The sequence below is a fragment of the Meleagris gallopavo genome, chromosome 1 (assembly GCF_905368555.1).
Source record: "Meleagris gallopavo chromosome 1, MGAL_WU_HG_1.1, whole genome shotgun sequence".
In the NCBI taxonomy this organism is placed as follows: domain Eukaryota; kingdom Metazoa; phylum Chordata; class Aves; order Galliformes; family Phasianidae; genus Meleagris; species Meleagris gallopavo.
In genome coordinates, this window is record NC_139404.1 from 21,795,989 (window position 1) to 21,817,081 (window position 21,093).

At 43.2% G+C, this 21,093-nt stretch overlaps 1 protein-coding gene across 1 annotated transcript in view; it reads left to right on the plus strand.

Moving 5' to 3' along the window:
• The first annotated feature begins 483 nt into the window (after nt 1–483).
• The window catches only part of WASL (WASP like actin nucleation promoting factor), a 50,703-nt gene continuing 30,093 nt past the window's right edge, over nt 484–21,093 (plus strand). The window contains 1 exon segment of the mRNA XM_085218438.1: nt 484–1,093. Coding sequence (XP_085074564.1) covers nt 977–1,093 — 117 coding nt within the window. The 5' untranslated portion in view covers nt 484–976.

A 21,093-nucleotide genomic window follows, 5' to 3' on the forward strand; every position in this document is an offset into this window, starting at 1 on the left:
GAGAGGGAATTGCTTCTGCACAGCAAGAACGCATCATTAACTTCCAATGTAACACAGTGTGCGGTAATGCAATTGATAATTTGCATGGTGAACCACAAGAGGAAACATTCCCCTTCCAATGACAAAAGGTCACAAAGGTTTTTAAGTTACAAGTTAAACCACGCTTGACTCAAAACTGGACAGGAGCTCAGCTCCCGAGGTGCCGCACTGCATGAAGTCGGGCCGCTCGCTGTGCTGTCGAACTTCACTTAACATTAATGGCGTTTGCTGACGGCTCTTAGTACAGACCTCCTTACTTCCCAAGCGGACACACCGCGGCCCCGTTCGTTCTTTCAGACCCGGGGCTGAGAGCTTTGCAGCAGCGAGGGACCCGGCCGGCTGTCCCCGCAGCCTCGGGAGCACCACATCCCTCCGCGCCCCTTCCTCATTCCTGGCTCCTTCCTCCTCCACTCGCCACACTCCCCGCCCCGCAGCAGCAGCCGGGCCGGCCGGGCAGGTACTGAGGGCAGGGCTGGGCGGAACGCTCCCCGCCAGCTGGCGGGGCGAGGAGGGGCGTGAGCGGAAGGCGGCGGCGGCCCGCACGGCGCATGGTCGCGGCGGCGGCGCGCTCCCTCTCTCTCTCTCTCTCTCTCTCTCACGGCCTCCCCTCTGGCTGCCGCGCGCTGTGGTCTCGCCCGCCCCCGCTGCCATGTTGGATTGTGCGGCCGCCGGAGCCGGGCCGAAGTTGGAAGTTTAGTGCCGCTCGGAGGGGCGGGCGCCATCGGCTGCAGCGCCGGGGCTGCCTCCTGCCAGGCGCCCCCTCCGCGGGCCGCTCTCCGGGCCCCCCTACCCCTCCGCCTCCCTCCTTCCCCAGCCCCGAGAGGGAGGCTCCGCGATGCGGCTGCTGTGAGCGAGGCCGCAGCGGAGGAGGAGGAGGAGGAGGAGTAGGGGGCCGCGGGCTCCAACGGTCGCAGGGCAGCGCTGTGCCGGCCCGGCCATGAGCGGCGCCCCGCAGCAGCCCCCGCAGCCGCGGCGGGTCACCAACGTCGGCTCGCTGCTGCTCACCCCGCAGGAGAACGAGAGCCTCTTCAGCTTCCTCGGCAAGAAATGCGTGGTGAGTGTCCGCCGAGCCGAGGGGCGGCGGCACTGCCCGGCCCCGGTCCTTCCCACCCCGCGCGCGGAGGGCTGGGGCCGCCTGAGGACGGCGGAGGGCCGCGGCCGGGCGCCGCTCCCCTCCCTGCCCCGTACGCGGCTCTCGCCCGGAAGTTTGTCCGGCTCGGCTCGCTGCCCGGAGGGGGCTTGGCGGCGGTCCCCGGCCGCTGCCCGGAGCGTAGGGGGACGCGATGAATGGCGGCGGGACCGCCCTCGCGAACCCTCGGCCCGGCCTCGTCTCTCCGCGGGGACCCGAGCCGCTTGGGCCGGGGCTGCGGGCGCTGTGAGGAGCTGAGCTCCGCGGGGGAACTGGCCGGGGGGGCTGGGGGCTCCGCGCGGCCCCGGGTGAACCTGCGGCACGACAAAGCGGCGCTGCGGGGCGGTGGAAGGCCCGTGTCCGCGCCGGGCCTGCCCTGCTCCGTACTTGGCCCGAAAGGCAGGTCCGTGTGCTCAGGTGCTGCACCTCCAGCTCTCGGCTCAAAAATGAGGCAACGAGGCAATTTAAGGAGAAAAAGCTTCTGGTGAACGCGTTCCCCGAGTATGTCGCCAAGTTCTGCGTTTTTAGAATACCATCTTGCATTTCAATGTAGAGTTGTACTCATCTGTGTTTTAAAAACGGCGGTAGAAACTGCCTTTAAAAGTTAGCTCTGTTCTTTAGGAGAAGTACAGCTTATCTTAAACTTTCTTTTCTGTATTTTTGAATAAATGCTCCTTTTTTTTTTTTTTCTTTTTTTTTCAAATGGCCACTTGAAGCCATTCAGGACTGTCACCTGAATGTCTTCCGATGCTTTGTGTGCAATGCTGGGTTACTAATGCCAGGTACCTGATGTCCTGCTGTCATGCAGTGACGGTTTGTCATGAGCATGAGCTTGTGCCTTGAAGTAGGATATCAACGCAGTCTCAATGCTTCTACATAACTCCGGACTTTGAGATGGTGTTGTTGATCAAACTGACTCCTGCAGGAAAGCAGGAGATGCAGTAACTGAGCAGGAAGTAGGTGATGTTGACGTTGGGTGAGTTAAGTAGGATGCTGTCATAGTAATTACACTGGAATGGATCAAAAGATGTGATCGTGAAACACATCAAGAGGAGAGTTTTTATAAAGTAATAAATCTGTAAGAAATCTGTAATCAAGCTATTTTTCAGGCACACAGTTCATGTGTTTGATTCCTTTGCCAAAAAAAAAAAAAAAAAGGAAAAAGTAAAACTCTAAATTAAAAAAGCACATGAAATTGTGTGAGTTTGTTTTTCTGCAAGTCAGATTTTCTTGTCAAGGAAACACGTTATGCTCAGCTCTAACACTCACCTACTCACGTTCTCAGCTTTTCTGCGTAAATACCACTTAAGGCAGACTTTAGAGACAAATATCTGTATAGTATCTGGGTGATGTGATTTGTGGCGGGTTGATAGCTTTATAGATGTGACTCGCTTCGTGTTTTTCTTGAATTTATGCATTCTTAAGGTTTTCACTGAATTTTGGATACCATTCCAGTTAAAGCTTTCCTAGTTGTCCCAGCCACTTCCCTTTTGACCCCTGTCCCGTGTAGTCTCCAGGTTAAGCATAAGCTCACATTGTAATTCATCTCTGCTATATCCCTGAGGGCTCGAGTCCAGAAGTTCCAGAAATAAACCGGACTTGTTGGGCTGAGCCAAAAAGGTGGCAGTTTGGAAACTGATTCATGAGCAAATCTAGCATCTCTGTCGTAAGGATGGCAGCCTCTATCAGAAGAGTGGAATGGGCACCTGGGGATGGTCACCACCTCTGCTATTTGGTTTGAATCCGGAATGTCAGATCAGAGCCTAAGTGCACTCCTGGCACTGTTGACCTTCTAGCTTGACTGTAACTCAGTGTTAGCATGCTGTGCTGATGAGAGCCCTCTTGCTGTAATATGCATGATATCTGATCTCTTAATATCCATGCTTGAATTATTCATTAGCAAAACTTAATATATGGTAGGGGAGGAAAAATCTTGCGAGTTTCTTGGGATGCTACAAGTTTGCTTTCGCACAGGCTGGTCCGGCTGTGTTCCCAGACTGCTGCTGGTGGTGCATGGGTTTGATGCTGTGCGTGATGTTTCTGTCATCCCAGTATCACTTCAGGTTATGTTTTATATAACCTTATGTTTATGTGACTGAGGCAACGAGTGCCAGAGGAGCAGTGGAGACACGAGACTGTGATCCTAGATACTCTTTTTATAGTAATAACTTCTGGTGCTCTTGTGGAGGGCATAGTGCTGTAAACAGGCTCGAGGGTCTTGGTTAAGAAAGCATGTGGCTCTCTGGACCTGATCTACTTCAACAGTCCTGCCTTTGGTTGCCTTGGACTGGTTACAAGGCACCCAGATTGAGATTGCACTACTCAGATTTTATTCTGTGGAAAAGCAATGGAATTAATCATACTGATTGAGTGTTCGCAACCTATGAAATTCAGTATTGACATAATTTCAGTGACATCTTAAGTAATTATGACTGATAGATGTGACACAAGTGGGTGCAGAGCCGTAATTGTGTTTGTGTTGGTGGGGCTGATACTCTTATATGGAAGACTACTGGTACTTTGAGAATCTCATGATTTAGTAGGCAAATCCGTGTAAAGGTTACTGATCTTGGCTTTTTTTTTTTTTAATTTGCTGAGATATAAAATCCTTGTCTGAATTGGTAAGCAGATGCAGTATCTTTGAAAGCCTAATTTGTCAGGGGCTAAAACAAGCCGTTTTAAGTTAGCTGTAGCTAATTTAGTTTAGATACTAAGCCAAATGTAGAACTGCTTACAGTAGGTGTCAAGCAAGTAGCCAGCCAGGACTTCCATCATTGTACATGAAAAGCATTTGACTAATTTTCATTCAGGCACGTGACGTTTGTTATCTGTCAGGTGTGAAGTTTACTGTAGTAAACCTATAGTACTTCTTTATCTTATTTGTATCATAATGTAAAATTAAGTCTATGTAAACTTATCCTAATCTGAGCTATGAGATTCTTGTATATATTATCAAAATATTTTAATAGCTATGCTAAGCTTGTATGGTTTTGCTGAATTTGCTTTAGTTTTGACCTAAGGAATGAGTTTAAGGATAAAATAGTAGGTGTCCAATTAATTCTTTCTAATAAAGACGACACTTCATTAATTTGCATGATTAATAGTGATTAGTAACATCACTGATATAGAATTACTTTTTCTGCAGAAACAGTTATGCTTGTTAGAGACCTCAGAAAAGAAAAAAACCACATGACAATTGTGTAGTTGATAACACTGGAAGCAGTTGATGGAGTCTGGATATCTTATAGTGCTTAGGAATGGCACTGAACACTCGGATAAGAAAGCAAGGCTAGGGATAGCTAATTGCTAAGATCTTTCTGTAGCTAATGTGGTAAACAGGAACTGGTAAAGAATGCAGAAAGTGAAGTGACACAGCAGTAAACCAAGAGAACTATTTTGGCTGCTTTTAAAATGCATGTGACCAGAATGAGATTGTATGTCAGAGCCAAAGGACAAGTTTCAGTAATGCTTCAGATAAAACAATTAAAATGTAAATGGAAGTTTTAGCTCTTGATTGATAAGAATTAGATTTCTCCAAGAAGGGACTTGTAAGATTACTTGTGCTTATGATAGCATGAACTCAGACTTGACAGCAGACTACAGGTCGGAGTAATGGGAGGCCTCGTGTGGCAGAGAAGTATTGGGGCTCTGTCACTTTGAGTTTATGCTGCAGGCTGCGCGTCTGCGAGGGTAGCAGAAAAGCTGAGGCTATAGTTTGAAAAGGAGTTATCTCTTAAAGAGATGGGAGGAAGTTAGTCATCTGTTTAGATGTGCTGATTACTTCATGTTTGCATCTGGTCTTAAGTGAGATGCGGAAGGAGAATACAGAGGGTAAAAGGGTAGGGGCCTGTGAAACACAAGATTGAGTTGAACCTGAATTTCTGTGTGTCAGTCCTATTCTATCAAAAACCATGCAACTTCTTCAGATGCCTCATTAGTATCCACTGTAGTCATATCCCTAAGCAGCATGTCAGGGCTGACCTTCTAGAGAGAATTGCACTGTTTTTTGGCTGTTCCCTCTGAACCAAATTTGGGCCTACGAAAGTGATTTTCACAGGATTGTGTCAGGTGGGACTTTTTCAGAGCAGGTCATTGTCCTCAGACTGCCTCCTTATATCTACAGCAGAGATGTTTATCGTTAAGTGTTTCTCGATCTTATTTTCCTTACAGCCTGCTATTAAACAAGGACAGTGAACTATGTAGCAAACAAATAATTTTACTCATGGCTGAGAAATGTTTTGAGACTACACGTGAATGCTCTACAAGATGTTGTGTCTTATGTCTGAATGTATTTGAGAGAAAGAACCAGTTCATAAAAAGTACGATTTAATTCAGGATAAGAGAAGTTCCAGTGTTTGAGTTCCACAGTTGTCACTGGCTCTTACCTAAACTCAAGAAAATAATTTACAGTTATGATCTGAATTTGTTTGGCTGTAGGCACTATAAATGTCTGTTAACTCATGCTAGACACCAAATATTAGGTGTCTTGATGTGTGAAGTGAGTCCTACTTTGTTAGGAAGTGTTGTGTTTGTAAGCATAAAGAAGGAAATCTAGTAAGGTTTGACTGGAATAAGTACCTCAATCCATTAAGGCTTCAGAACTCTTGCATTCTCTTCTGAACTACTTTGTAAACCTTTTACCTTTCACAGGTAGTTGAGTACCAGAAGTCTTCGTGATTACTCAGCAGGTCACAGATACCAGGCGTGCTGCTGATAATGTGCTCTGGAATCCTGTAGGACCCAGGCGCAACAGGATGGGAGCGATTTGTAGTCATAAGCAGTTGTGTTGTAACTTAGCTGTACTTTGCAGCTAAGAATCAGGTAGAAGAATTTGGATGAACATTCGTAAGATGTTTTGACTACAAGATATCCACCAGGATGGCCAAAAACTGCTTGTTTAGGAGAACACCTGAGGATGAGGTAGTTCTTAGAAGATAAGATTGAATTTATTATTTCATGCAAATACGTAAATTGGAAGACTACTTTGTTGCTCCCTGAATGATGAATTTGTGATTTCTCTGCTTTATCTGATCATAAATATTGATTTGAATCTTCTCATTTTAGAGTGATTCCTCTGGGACTCTTTCTTCTGGAATTTTCAGGAGTCTAACATAAGCTGGATTTGTCATAGGCAGAGTGTATAGTGTCCTTCTAAAAAAATCTCTTGTCAGGATTGGAGAAGTATTCCTGATACTCCTGGAGGCTGTTTGGACTTGAGATCTCAAACTTCCTTTAGTGGAGTTTGGTAATTCCCTGTCTTTTTTTAGACCTTCTCATGACCTTTATTGCTTGGCTGTTGGTGTCTCCACAAACTGCAGGAATTAAGAGTTTGTTTGCCACTGTTATTGCTGATTGGCAGCAGCTGCACATGGCAGCAGCCACTGGTAGCTCAGCACTGAGGTGTTGAAGTGGTTTGCATCTGATGAGTGATTGTCACTGAGAAACCTTGTAGTAGTTCAGTAACTAGAAGGACAAAGGGCTTGATTTTTATGTTGATCTATAGGCAGAGCTGCCTGCAGCGGTGATAGTTTGGGTGAGCTTTTCAATGTTTTATTTGAGAATGTTTGCAATTCTCTTAAAGGAGTGTGGTAAGATTTACAGTGTCCTCTCTTCTAGAGAGCGTGTTTCGTAGACTTGTCTCTTGAGGAATCTTTGCAGTACAGAAATAAGACTCAATATAGTGCAGAGCACTCGTGATTTCATGACCTAATACCTAGATAATATAAAGGAAGTAGCAGAAATGTGCCATGAGCACTAGACAGAGTGCTTATTAGTTGGTCAGGGAAGGATTTCCTCAAGAACAGTTGGCATTGTGTTCCTTGTGCACGGAGGAATTTTCTTGGTTGACCAGTTTTTCCTTGTAACAGTAAATCATACAAAGTGGATTTAGGGGAATTTGAAGTGTATCTTCATGGGTGGTTTTAAACAGGAACACTGTCAGATGCTGTAGATGGGTTTTTTTCTCACTATTATTGTGGGTGTGCTGCCACACTAAATTCTGTGGCTTCCAGACGTGTTGTTTATGCCTGGATAACCAATAAAATGGGCAAAGTAGCTATACAGTTACCTTCCTGAACTTTCCCAGTTACATTCTAAAACTCTCCAGTGGGCTGTGATCTTTGTGTGACAGGAGCAGAAGGGCCAGGTGTAGAAAGATGTAATGCAGGTAGTCGTGGAGATGCTTTTACAGAGAACTGCTCCCTTTCTTAATTCTTCAAATTCAGTTGGTATTTTCATCTACCTTTGAGTTAAAGGTAGGTAATTTCTGATACCTCTTCATGTTTATGCAGTGCATCACACTTTAGGGATCTCAGATTAGAATTCCAATGTTGAACTTCTTCCATAACGATATATTCTTAACAGAACTTCTTACAAATCACTCAGTTCCTGTAGACTTAATGTTCAGAGAAGATATGTTGCTGGCAAAGAAACAGCTGCTGCAGAACTCCATGACATGCTGACAGATCTGCAGATTTCAGCTCACCTTAGGCACTTGCTTTCATACATGCATCCACATGTTGGTGAAACAGTTTTCTCTCTAATGTTTAATCAGCTATCTTTAAAATCCTTATTCCTGGCAGCTTTTTTTCTTTTTAACTTTTCTGAGAAAGTGTTAATGGGTTTTCCATTTCTCCATTGTGTCTAGTTTAAAGCTGAAAGATCACACTGAGGCTTGCTAATCAAGGTCATAAGCGTTTTCATTTCTGTAAGATTTCACACATTATTTTCCCCTTCAGAACGTTATGTGTAATTCAGAATTCCCCTGCGTTCATCTCATTTCCCTTCAAAGTGAATGTGTTATTTTGCCTTTTTCTCCCCTTTTTTGATTAACCACTGTGCAGCATAAGAGCAATATAGTCATACAGGAGCCTATTTGTGCTCATTAAGCATGATTTATATGCTGAGGGTACTGTGCCTGCAGTATGAGTAACACCAACCTACTCAAAGAAAATACAGTTTTCTGCTCTTCAAACAGATAAGAAAACTGTATTTCATTATCTGAACTCTTAGCTGTGGAAGGATAACTGTTGCCTCTGAGTTTGCAAACACTTTGAAAACACGTTTGCTTCTAATGTCATTGATGATGGCTTTCCCAAAGTTACCCAAGACAACTGGGAGTATTTACAAGAAAGATTAAATTAAAATATGGATTCCTAAATTACATACTCTGGATATTAAGTAACAAAACCTAATACTTATCTTTCTGTCTAGCAAGAATATTAGAATATGGGAATTCATCCCTAAATATAAATGCTTGAAGTGACTACCAAGAGATTTATTTATCCATATGTGATACATAGATAAGAAAAGAACAGAGTACTAATTTCTGTATTAGTATCTTTCTAAGGGATAAAGAAAAGTGTAAAATGCTTTCTAACTTAAGACTGCTTCTGTTGTAACATGTACTACCAATGGCCTTCTTAAAGTATGTTTTTCTGTGGAGGAAATCAAACTCTGTTAAGATTTTTATATAGCAGATAATTGTGAAGTTGTTGATGATACTTGGGACATCGATGTGGTGACTGTTGCTCTTGTAAGCTCTGTTCTGCTGGTTTGCTTCAACGTCCTGTGCTGTGACCTTTGTCCCCTGAATTTGGTATGTTTGCATCAGGGTCTCCTTCCATCCCCTCATTAGGACATTCTTCTCTTTAACTAGATTTCTGCCCTTCTGTACCAGCAGGAAGATTTCCTCCCCGTTTCTTCTTTTCCCTTGGTACCTCAGCTGCTTTGTGAGAGTTCCCCTTTCTCCCTCCAGCCCCTGCATCCAGGATGTGCACAAAGGCATCCCGATAAATAAAGGAGAGTGTCTCTTCCTCACTGTTCTTCCCTCCACTCCCTTATCACTCTGTTCTTTATTGCACAACCGCTTTGTTCTTGCTGATGAACTGTTGTCTCATCTGGCATGTAGCCCAAGCCATACCCAGTGCTGGGCTGGACACAGTTTGTATTCTCCAAGCTCAGCAGAGCGTTGCATGGGAAGAGGAGGCAGTCGATGCTAACCAGCTGTTCTCTGCTGCTTGTGTACAATGCACTTCAGCCTGAGATATGCCCATTAGACATTTTTCCTCCTATTTCTCATTGCTGGCCCAAAGTCATTGTTAGCATTACTGTAGAAAAGAGAACTTTTGGGTGAGAGAAGGAAAAGCAAAACGTAAGTGTGATATTCCTCAGCTTGTACTACCCCACCCTCCATTGCTGTTTCTCCAGGGAGGGCCAAGCTCTCCAGTTTGGATGCTGCTGTATTAGGAAACTGAATGCTGGAAGATACGGCTTCAGCAACTCTACAGGCTCAGATTTGAAACCACAGAATTGCTTAGTGCTGCTCTGAGTGGACTCTCAGTTATTTCCTGCTCCTTTAGCATGTGACAGCTCTCTCTGAGCACAGCTAAGATGTGGTCATTCTTTGCAAGTAGACATTTTTCTCTCTTACTCCCCCTCAGTCAGCCAAAGCACACAGAAACATCACTTGGTTTATGACTCCAGATATACACAAAGGCATCCAAATATACTCGTCTCTGTAAAACTGTATTTGATTTTTGTGGTTCTCAGACAAGAGAGGGGAAAACGATGAACATCCTGTGGTAGTGTGTTCTGTGCAGTGCTGCAGCCAAGGGCTTCTGCAAGTGTCTGCAAAGCAAGAAGCTGTAGTTTCTAATAAATTAAATATAGAGTTGTTTTTTTCTTTGTTTGTCTTTAGTTATTAGCATCTCAGGTATGAAACTTGTATAACTGGGTACACAGGATGATTAGTAGCTGTTAAATATGTTTTTTGAAACAGTTAACTGCCAAGTTTCTAAAAACTTAAAGATTTGGTGCTTAATTTTATGCTCCTTTTTATCAACCAGTATTTTTTGGCCCACACAATGTCATTGTCATTTGTATCTTTCATAAAGAAGTTGACTGTGTTGCACTGTAAGTTGTTTTCAGTTTGGGTAGCTGGAACTTCAAATTTAAAACTGTATATGGTTTTAAAGTGTCATCACAAGTGAAAGTGCTTATAGCTTTTAATCTCTAGAACTCAGGAGTGATTCAACAAACCATCTGTCTGTTCTTTAAAAAAAAAATAAGTTGAGAGATTTGTTATGTTCAGGTGCCAATATTTACATACTGGAGAGACTTGCAGCTTCTAACTGCAGAGATCCTGCCCTTCTTGCCTTAGTTCAAGGCTGTACAAGTGCAGCCCACCTAGATGCATTTCAGTTCTTTGATGAGTTTCGTGCTGAATGTTTCCCTAAGTTATGGAGCTTTCACTTCATCTTTTTATGTCATTTAGGAGATTTCTCAGTGCTTTAATTCTTCATTGAGACATTTCCTTATTGGAAATTATTATTGGAATATCTGTGCCATCTGCTGCCTGTAGACAATATATCTGGTCTGTTCCTCTGCCCTCTATTTATAGCATTCAGGTGAGGTTTGATTATTAAACAGATGTTCTGGCTGTGGCCTCAGATTTGACCCAGTGTAACCAGAGGGTGCATCCCTCATACTGGCCATATGTATGGTATGTGATCCATACTTTTGTATCCCTGGGAGCCAGAACTGGCAAGCTCAGATGTGAGATATCCACACAGGATACGCAGGAGCTTTGTGCAAGGAAAATGCATCCTGTCCTTTCCCTCACTTCTGGTCTGTCAGTCAGCCGTGCTGCTTTTATTGATGCTAACCAAACCTAAGTAGGGCAGTAACATAAACTCAGGCACTGTCCTGTGATTGTCTGTTGTGTTTAATTTGTTGGCATGCTTCCTGGCATAGATTTAGGTAATGCTAGCTAGTGCTCACCCAAATTAATGAGCATGGTTTTAGGAAAGGAATGGTGGTGTAAATACAGTTTCTAATAGGTGGTATGCATAGAGCAATCTGTAGCCAATTTGCATTGTGTTGGGAGTAGTGGAGTTCGTCTGTACAGAGGTGAATTCTGCTCTACCATCTGCCATCAGGTCCAGAAAGTATCTCTGATCCTAGTTGGTGCAAACTCCAGAAGCTACCAGGAGGCAAAAGCAGCGATGATCAGGAGAATATAATGTCACGTCAGTTCTAGCACTTCTATTAGCATTGTATTGTAATGGCCAGCTCTGCTGCTCTCGTAACTGTCCTGCTTTGACAGAGTACTGTGAGCAACAAAATTCAATCTTCTCTTTGCTCTCTGAGACTGCTTTTAGAAACCTGAGAAAATGCAGGTGGCTGGAAGTTTCCAGCAGGTGAAAGCTTGCCTTTGCACGTAGCAACTGACTGGAGTGGCTAGACTATCAGGTGCATCTGACATACTGTGAACAGAAGCTCGTAAGGCTTCTGATCTTGTTCTCTGATTTCAGGGAGGAAAAAAATAAATATTTTGCTTCTTGTAATAAGATCTGTCTAACTTGTAGCTGTTCTGTAGACTACATTAGATACAGCGGGGATGACCTTAAGGGCTGCTGCATTTCACTTACTGTACTTCTTGATTACAGAGCACAGGCTTATCAAGAAAACAAATTCCCAAAAATTTCTTTTCAGGGCTTAAAATTAGATTTCATGGAAGAAGAGGTTGTACTGCTTAGAAACAGATGAGTTTCACTGTCACTCTAGGAAGCAGTGGAGAGAAACCTCAGATTTCTTCCAGAGATTTTTGGGAGGACTTCTCCAAGAAAGTAATGCACCTGAAAAAACAGTTGAAGTACCTCTAAACCAATAGCAGGAGAAATTGGAAACCACGATGCAGTCATCACGCTCGCAGGCTTTCATCCTGATGGGGGGTTTCAACCACCCAGATATCTGCTAGGAAAACAAAATGGTGAGCTCCAAACAGTTCAGGAGACTCTTTGAGTCAATTGGTGACAAATTCCTGGTTTGGGTATTGGACAGACCCGTCAGAGTTGAAGCATTACTGGACATGGTGCTCACCAAAGCCGAAGAGATTGTAAAAGTGGCAGCCTGAGCTGCAGCAACCATGTCGTGCTTGAGTTTGTGATCTCGAGGAACACAGGCCTGGCAAAGAGTGGAGTCAGGACCCTGAGCTTCAGGATAGCAAACTTCAGGCTGTTTAAGGAGTTGTTGGATGAGATCCACTGGAAAACTGTCCTTAGAGACAGTGAAACAGAACAGGGCTGGCAGCATTTAAAGATGCCTTTCTGAGAGTAAAGTGTTCTCCATCCCCTAGAATAAGAAATCAGGCAGATGAGGCAGCAAATCAGCATGGCTGATTGGGCAGGGGAAAAAAAGGGTAAGTACAAGTAGTGGAACTGAGGGTGGGTTTCCTGGGAAGAATGTAGAGATGCTGTGTGGATGTGAAGAGTTGGACTCAGGAAAGCCAAGGTACAGATGGAATTGAATTTGGGGAGGGATGTGAAAAACAACAGGAAGGGATTCTTAAGATACAGTGGACAGAAGAGATAGAAGAGGCAAAAGAGAATATGCCCCCTCTGATAAATAAAAAGGGAGAACTGGTCTCACCAGACGTGGAAATACTTAATGAGTTCTTTACCTTGATCTTCATCTTCAGTCAGGGAAATACAGGTTGGTGAGCCTCACATCTGTGCCTGGGAAGATCGTGGGGTGGATCCTACTGGAAAAGATGCTTAGGCACATGTGAGATGAGGAGGTGATCAGAGATAACCAACGCAGCTTCACCAAGGGCAGGTTGTGCCTGACCAGTCTGGTGGCCTATGGTGGAGTGACGGCATCGGTGAACAAAGGAAGGACAAATGATGTTGTCTGCCTGGATTTGTGCAAGGCCTTTGAAGTGGTCCCATACTGCATCCTTATCTCTAAATTGGAGAGATATGAATTTGAAGGTTGTACTTGGATGGTCATAGCAAAAGGGTTGTTGTCATCAGCTGTATGTCCAGGTGGAGGCTGGTCATGAGTTGTGTCCCCCAGGGATTTGTCTTGAGACTGGTGCTCTTCATCATTGTTGTCAATGATGTAGACAGTGGGATTGAGCGTACCCTCAGAAAGTTTGCTGTTGACACAACAGAAGGATCAGGGCAATGCCAATTATGAGTACAGGATGGGAGAACTTACAAGCAGCCCTGCAGAGAAGGACTTGAAGGTCCTGGTGAATGAAAAGCTGGATGTGAGCTACCAGTGTGTTCTGAAACCAGGAAGATCAAGAGTATGCTGGGCTGCATCAAAGGAGAGGTGGCCAGCAGGGTGAGAAAGGTGATTGTTTCCCTCTGCTCTGCCCTTAGAGTACTGTGTCCAAGCCTAGGACCCCTAGTACAGGAGGGATACAGAGCAGTTGTAGCAGGTCCAGAAGAGGGTCACAGAAATGATCAGAGGGCTGGAGCAGTGTGAGGGTAGATTGAGGGAGTTGGGCTTGTTCAGCTTAGAGAAGAGTAGGCTCTGGGGGACTTCATTGTGGCCTTCCTGTACTTGAAGGAAGCTTATAAGCAAAAGGCAGACTAACTTTTTACACAGTCTGACAGCAGGAGGGGAAGGGGTAAGGGCTTTAAACTGAAGGAGGGAAAACTTAGACATTAGGAAGAAATTTTTTGCTTGAAGCATGGTGAGGCTGGAACAGGCTGTCCATGGAGGTTGTGTGTGCCCCATCTTTGGAGGCATTTCAGGCCAGGTTGGATGGGATCCTGGGCAGCCTGATGTAGTGGTTGGCAGCTCTTCTTATGGCAGGGAAGCTGGAACTAAGTGATCTTTAAGGTCCCCTCCAACCTAATCCATTCCATGATTTTCTGATACGTATAGTTACAAGTAATTCAAGAGGAAAGTTCCATGTGTCTTCAGAGACTCTGGAGATCTGTGCTGAGGTCTCTTAATCTTCATTGTGGCTGCATTTTAAAGAGTTTGTGCAGTTTTCTGGAACTTATTCTCTCCTTGAGATCCAGAGACCGTGCTAGGGAAGGAAGTAGCATCATTAATGACAGCTAAATCATTGCATTCTGTCTTTGTGTTCCACCTTAATCTTTTGGTTCTGACAGGGTTGTGAATGTGTGTGTGGCTTCTATATCCACTAGGTCTGATGTTAGACAACATTAAAGCTGAAGCACCGAAACGCTTGAAGCTGGTAATTTTTCTCTACTGTCCTGTGATTCCTGTGGTTGCTCTTTCCTTCTCTCCCCTCACTTCCCTCCCCCATCCCCAACCCAGTGCCTGCTGCTACGTCCGTGCTGGCAGGCGCCAGCCCCCTGGTGATGCTTGGTGCTGTACAGGCAGTTCTGCAGCAGCAGGCCGTCTTTGCTTCAGAGTGGAAGGGAAGTAATAAAGGTAATAACCCATCGTTTAGAAGCTGAATGCTTTTTGTCTTTATGTTACAGTGCTGACTTGCATGTCAATTCTGGCTGCAGTAATTGCTGTAGAAATTAAATGTGTAAAGGTATCGGTACAATGCCACTGTTGCATCTCACTAGAAATAACTTCTCTGTGGTCACCACACACAGGCAAACACAGATGCAGGTCTGAAATAGCAAAGGGTGTTCTGTAGTTGGTTTGAACCTAATAAACGGACCAGCCATAAATGAGATTGCTTGCTGTGTGTCATCAAGGCTGTTTCTCATGTCAGATGGATTGAATACTTTGTTGAAGTGCAGCATGGTGTGTGCACTGTTTGAGTATTCTGGTCCAAAAGTAGCTGACATGTCACTGACTCTGGAATTCTTCAGAGATGTCTGCAAAATGTCTGTTGCAGAGCAGAGGCTTGTGCGTGGGGATCAACAGAGGTAGCAGTCTGTGTTCCAGATCAGCCCTGTAGAGCTCTGAAGTTCTGTGTTGACATTGCACATCTCATTGTGGGTGGCAGAAGCCTTCTGAAGGATGCACCTTTGGTTAACAAAGCTGTTCTGCAGGACACATTTATTAGTGAACTTGGCTCCAGTTCATTGTGTGAATCTGCTTTATCTTCTATCAGTAGTCCATCTGCCCAGGAGTGTGATTTGGTCTAGCAAGAAAGGAGGGTTTTTCCCCCTCAAATTTTGTTAAACTCTAGCCCTTTGGCAGCGTAGTCCCATTGCCAGCTTTTTATAGGAAGATCAGTGTTTTTACTACAGTGTTTCTGACAAACATAATCTGCAATTGCAAAAGTTTGCAATTTTGAACCTCTAGCAACTTCTTAATGCTTTGATAATATGTAGGAGCCACTCTTGTAATTATTTCTTCTAGCAAACTGGAAGGGAGATCCTATTTCTATGCCTATACCAAATATTTTGGGTAGGCTCCAATTTTGAGCTCTATCTTAAAACAAGCTGATTATCTGATATTCTCAAACCTGTGTACTCCTGAGGCTGATGTTATTTTTCATAACTATCAAGAGCATTCTGTTTCTGTGCTAACAGATTGTGGCTGTTCGAGTACTGAGAGCCACTGATATAGTTAGCTGAACACGAAGGAAAGGAATATTAATGCAAAAACTGGCAATCCAGTGTCAGCTCTGGCACGGGGAGCTGCTTTTAGTCTCTGGATCTTAAGTTGTATCAGTGCCATAATGAAGGATTATTGCATTTCAAAATGTGTTATACTTCTGGAAAAAAGTCCCTGTCATTAGTAGCCTTTTTTTTCTGTTAATTGGTTACAACCTGTATTAATGAACATTTTTATTGTTAGCAGCCGTATCACTGCACTACGCTGTCTTTATGCTATCGTAAAAGCACTGTAAGTTATTACATGAATGGAAGCTTTCAGAAAAGTGTCAAATGTTTGACCTGACAGAAAAGCTGCCGCCAGTTGTTTGAGGCAGCAAGAGCTAGTGATGTTGTGCAGCTTCACCTTATTGTCAGTGATCCCGGAACAGGCGGAAAGACTTGTGGAAAAAATAGTTCAAAAACTGAAGTATGTAGCACTTCCAATCTGAGGCTTGATTGCATTGGTGATACTGGCTGACTGGCCTACCAGTGCTATACAGACTGGTTGTCTCAGCATTTCATTTTCGTTAGGATCAAAAGCAAAGCTGTGTTAAGATCTTTTTATTAAAACATTCTTTTGTTTCTACTGACTGTATTTCATTAATTCAGAGAACGCTCACTAAGAAGGCTAATGGTCAGTTTCAGTCCTACTAATTTTTTTTTTTTCTAAATGTTCTTCAAAACAGATTTTCTACCCCCAGATTTTTCAAAATGTCTTAAACTACTGTTTTAATGTAAATTGTGTTGGTGACTTTAGAATCCACAAACTCTTGTATTGATCTAATCTAATGGTGATTGTCAGTCATGTGTAAGCTTTGCTTCTGAAGCTACATGCAGCACTGCTTACCATTTTAGGTAGAGTCAAATTGTTTGGATTATCTGTTCATTCAGACAGGTACATAGTTCTAATAGTGACTTAGTATGTTACTGCTATTGAACAACATTTACAAGTTATACTTAAGAATGGGGAAGCAACAATAGTGGAGGGAAAATTATCCTCAGTTCTTGTGGAGTTGCTCTTCTGGCCCAGTCAAACGTGAGTACTTAAGAATAAAAATCACAATATCACTGCCTCTATTCCTCAGTTCTGCCTATAGTTGCTAAATATAGCTGCTCTGTGTGAAGTTGTACTGCTGACCCTGTCCTATGGATTTAAACTGGCAATTGGTGGATTTCCTTCAAGGAGAATTGTTGAGTGCAGAGGAGAAATCCATCCTGCTGCCCTTTCTACAAAGTTTTTGTTGTCTGAATAAGCATATCTCATTAGTTGTAAATGAGTAGATTCTTTACTGTTTTGCAGTTCTGGTTTTGCCGAGCAGAGCAGGCTCCTGAGAAGTCATCTGGCACCCAGAGGAATACTCTTGGGATCTGGGCAGAGGAAGAGTTGAAGCTTCTGAGAAGGAGCTTTCCCATTCAACAGTCATCTGTGCATTTGTTTTTGGATAGTAGGTAGTAAGTTTAGGAAGGAAATTGTCAACTCCATGGTCAGCAGGTTTCTATTTGCAACTGTTTTTTTGAAGTCCTGACTTGGCAGCGTCACTTTCATCCATTTCTCCCCTGCCTTGAAAATTGAATATTGCAAGGTCAGCAGTTTATCTTTCCCTAAGTTTTTTCAATCAATAAACTGCACTCAGCTGTTACCCTTAGGTTCATTTAGGTTGTCCGAAGGGAACCCTTAGCAGGGGGGCCTTTCTTACATGGTAGAAATTTAGGGTTTATAATACCCGTGAGAATTGCAAAGAAAATCTTCAGCTGCAGAGCCCATACTATAGCAGATGGCTGAGGTTAAGCTCTTAATGCAGTTTCTAAGAGGTATTAATAGTAATGCCCAAATCCAAACTAAAATATCCCTGTACGTTTCATGTAGCCTTCTTTCTTAAGAGGAGGAACTTAGGTGTATGGAGAAAATGATTATTTGTATTGAAGAGCTGTATTGGAATTAGCCTGCTCAGTTTTTGAAACTGCTGCTATCAGGCGGCTGACTAGAAATAGATGGAAATAGATGATTTGCATTCAGGATGAGGTTTGTGTAGAATTGCCACATGAGACTACTATTTTGTGATAACCAATTCCAAACTACTAGAATTTGTTTTCATTCAAGTCAATTCAGACTAATTTTGTGCTTCACGATGCATTGGCAAATGCAGTGCTTTGAACCTGCAAAGAAGAAACTCTTTTAAGTAATGACAGTTGTAAGTGTTAGCTGTAATAAATGTCATTTTAATCAAGGGTGTCCTGTATGGTGAAAGGATATCTCCATTTCCTTATCTTCGTGGTTGTAGCGTATCTGAGATTTTCTGAAACCGTGAACAGCCTATCAGATAGTAATTGATGTTCAAATAGTAATTGATATTCACAGACTTTGGAGAGAAGTTCCACATTACTAGTATTAACCTGTTTTAACCCTTGCTATTAGCAAATGAGATAATGTAGCTTCCTTCCCTCCTCCTCACCCCAAGTAACAGATTTTTACCTGGCAACATAATGCTGTTTTCTTCATCAGTAGTTCTTAGTGCACCCTACAGAGGTGGAGGTCACCATCTCTTCCATAATACAACTGAGGAAAATGAAGCATTTCTCACAGGGGAGAAATGAAGACAAATGTCACACTACTGGCTATTGGCAAAACTAAAATTAAAATAGCAGTCTCCCAAACACTTACTGGATGCTTTCATTATTAGGCACGTCCTCTAATGTGAAAGAAACTTTAGCATTGTATCCCCGGATGCAGCTTCAAATTTGGCTAGGCATCCTGCAACCATTCAGTCTTCATGTTTTTTTTCTTCCTAGTAGCATACCTACTTTTGAAGACTCTGGAGTGGGAATAATGTCTTTATAGTAATTTTACTATTGGGCCCATGCCAACCTCATGAAATTCTGCAAGGCCAAATGCAAAGTCGTGCATGTGGGTTGAGGCAATCTCACACGCAGATACAGGTTGGGTAGAGAATGGCTTGAGAGCAGCCCTGAGGAGAAGGGTTTGGGAGTATTGGTTTATGAAAGATTCAACATGAGTTGGCAGCTTGCGCTTGCGCTTGCAGCCCAGGAGGCCAACGTTATCCTTGTTTGCATCAAGAGAAGTGTGACCAGCTGGTCGAGGGAGGTGATTCTGTCCCTCTATTGTCTTGTGAGACCTGGACTATTATGTCCTGTTCTGGAGCCCTTAACACAAGAAGGACATGGAGCTATTGAAGCAGGTCCAGAAGAGGACCACAAGATGATCAGAGGGCTGAACACCTGCCCTGCAAGGACAGGCTGAGAAAGCTGGGGCATTTCAGCCTGGAGAAGAGAAAGCTCCAAGGAGACCTTATAGCAGCCTTCCAGTACCTGAAGGGGCCTACAGGAAAGCTGGGAAGGGACTTTTTATAAGGGCACTTAGTGACAGCATGGCTGTAAACTGGAAGATGGTAGATTTAGACTAGATATTAGGAAGAAATTATTTACTGTGAGGGTGGTGGGACACTGGAACAGGTTGCTCATGAGGCTGTGGATGCCCCTTCTTTGGAAGCATTCAAGGCCAGGCTTGAGTGTGCTTTGAGCAACCTGGTCTAGAGGGAGGTATCCCTGCCTATAGCAGGGGGCTGGAACTAGGTGATTTTAAACTCCCCTTCCAACCCAAACCGTTCTATGATTATTGATGTAAAAAAAAAAAAAAAAGAAATCTTATGCACAGTTACACGGTTGAGTTTCCTTATCTAACTTGTATTATCGTAACTGTTCTGTTGAAATGTGGACTGCTAAAGGAGCAACTAAAACATATTTTTATGGCATGAAGAAAATGGAAGGAGAGTACATACCCTTATATTAAGTGGATTGTGTGTGTTTTAGGAGGCAGGACTCCGGTTGTGTATACCCAGTTGCAAGACCAGTTGCTGGCTATTATTTAAAGAGGTTTTACTTTTAATAGCCTTTTCTCAAATTTGTATGTATTTGTTTGTATTTTGAAGGGAGTCCTTTGTTCTGTGTAGCATTAAGTGGTTTTCTTATGTAAGAGACTTTATTTTACAATTTAAACTATTTTGTTTTTGTTCTCTAAGCATCTCAAACAGATACTTGTTCTGCCTTCAGTTGTAAAGGTCATAAGGAGAATTCACCTGAATCTTACTCTGCAAAGCAAGCTTCTTTTTTTTTTTTTTTTTTTTTTTTTTTAAATCTAAACATGAACATTACATTTAGTAGATGTTAAAGAAAATTTTCAAGGGCTTATAAGTGAGCATTCCTGAGCTAGGATAATTCAGGAGATTCTGAGGCATGTTCTGTATCCGTTCTTCAGTCAGTGTAGCTGTTGCTTTGAAGACTCTCCTTCATGGAAGGGATGATGCATGTACCTTGAGTGTGTCTGTAAAGAACTTCAGTAGATCTAACATTTTTTTAAAGCTGCCTATTTTCCTTTTTATGAATAAAGGCTGGAATTCTAATCTCCCTTGAAGACATTGACATATTTTCTAAGTAGGTATGAAGATCTCCTTCTGACAGCCCGCATTAATACGAAACTGTGTGTGTATCATCTGGAAAAATGTTATTATTTAGAAATGAAATTGTTGAGTGCTGAAGAAAGAGGACGTGAGTGCATGAGCACAGTAGCTGGTAGCAGAGAAGAAAATGTTGGCTTAGAGCAGCTAGTTTACTTCATAGCTGGATAGGCTGTAGTACAGGGCAAAATGGGTTTGAGCTACAGTTGTCTGTCATAGACTGCTTGAAACTCTTGATTCTTGCCTTGGACTTATAAAGCCAACTTGCAGTTTCTGTGCAAGAGTATGAAACGTTCTTTGTACATATCTGTGCAATGTTTTATTTGTGTAAGGATCACTATAGTCTTGGAAGTCTTTATTAATTTAGTGTCTCAAAAGGTGGACTTAAACGTTTAATCTTAAAATTTCCCTGAACTTTGATTGATATATGGCCTTGCTATTTAGTTGTCTAGTGAACCAAAACTGAAAGGTAAATGTCTGCCTTCTGCAGTGAGAGGTAATACAGGGACCAAGTGGTGAAAGGTCTGTGTACAGCATGCTTTCATTTGTTCTGAAAATAACTGAATGCACAGTTTTGACAACAGAACATAAATAACTGTTTTGTTGAGTGCCTGCTGCTTGCTGACAGGCCAAGGTTTTAGTGGAGTTGAGATGCAGGCCGCAGCTGAGTAAGCCAGTAATAAGGCTGTGCAGGCAAACAGGAAGTGTCAGTGTTGTGGTGGCTCAGCAGTGGAAACTCCAGGTTGTACGTCATCTGGGTCATCGGTGCTCAGCTGAGATGGGCCGGCCCGTGCGGTGTGGTTGCGGTTATGTCACGCCTCTGGAAGGCTGAAATCTTGCATGTGCTGCTTGAACATAAGTTGTAGGATATAAAAAGTATCTTTATTGTGTCTGGTAAAACCATCTCTTTTTTTTTTTTTTTTTTTTTCCTGTTTTCTTTGGCTTTGTATGCTACATTGCTTGAGTTTTGGTCTCTCCTGCAACCCACAGCTGGACAGTGAGTGTATGGGAAGTCACTGGCTGGCTCTGGCTGAACTCAGGGGATCTGGGAAGTGCTGGAAACGCAGGGGGTTGAAGATGCTTGAAGATGAGTTGTCTGTAACTGGCTGACCAAGTATTACAAGTG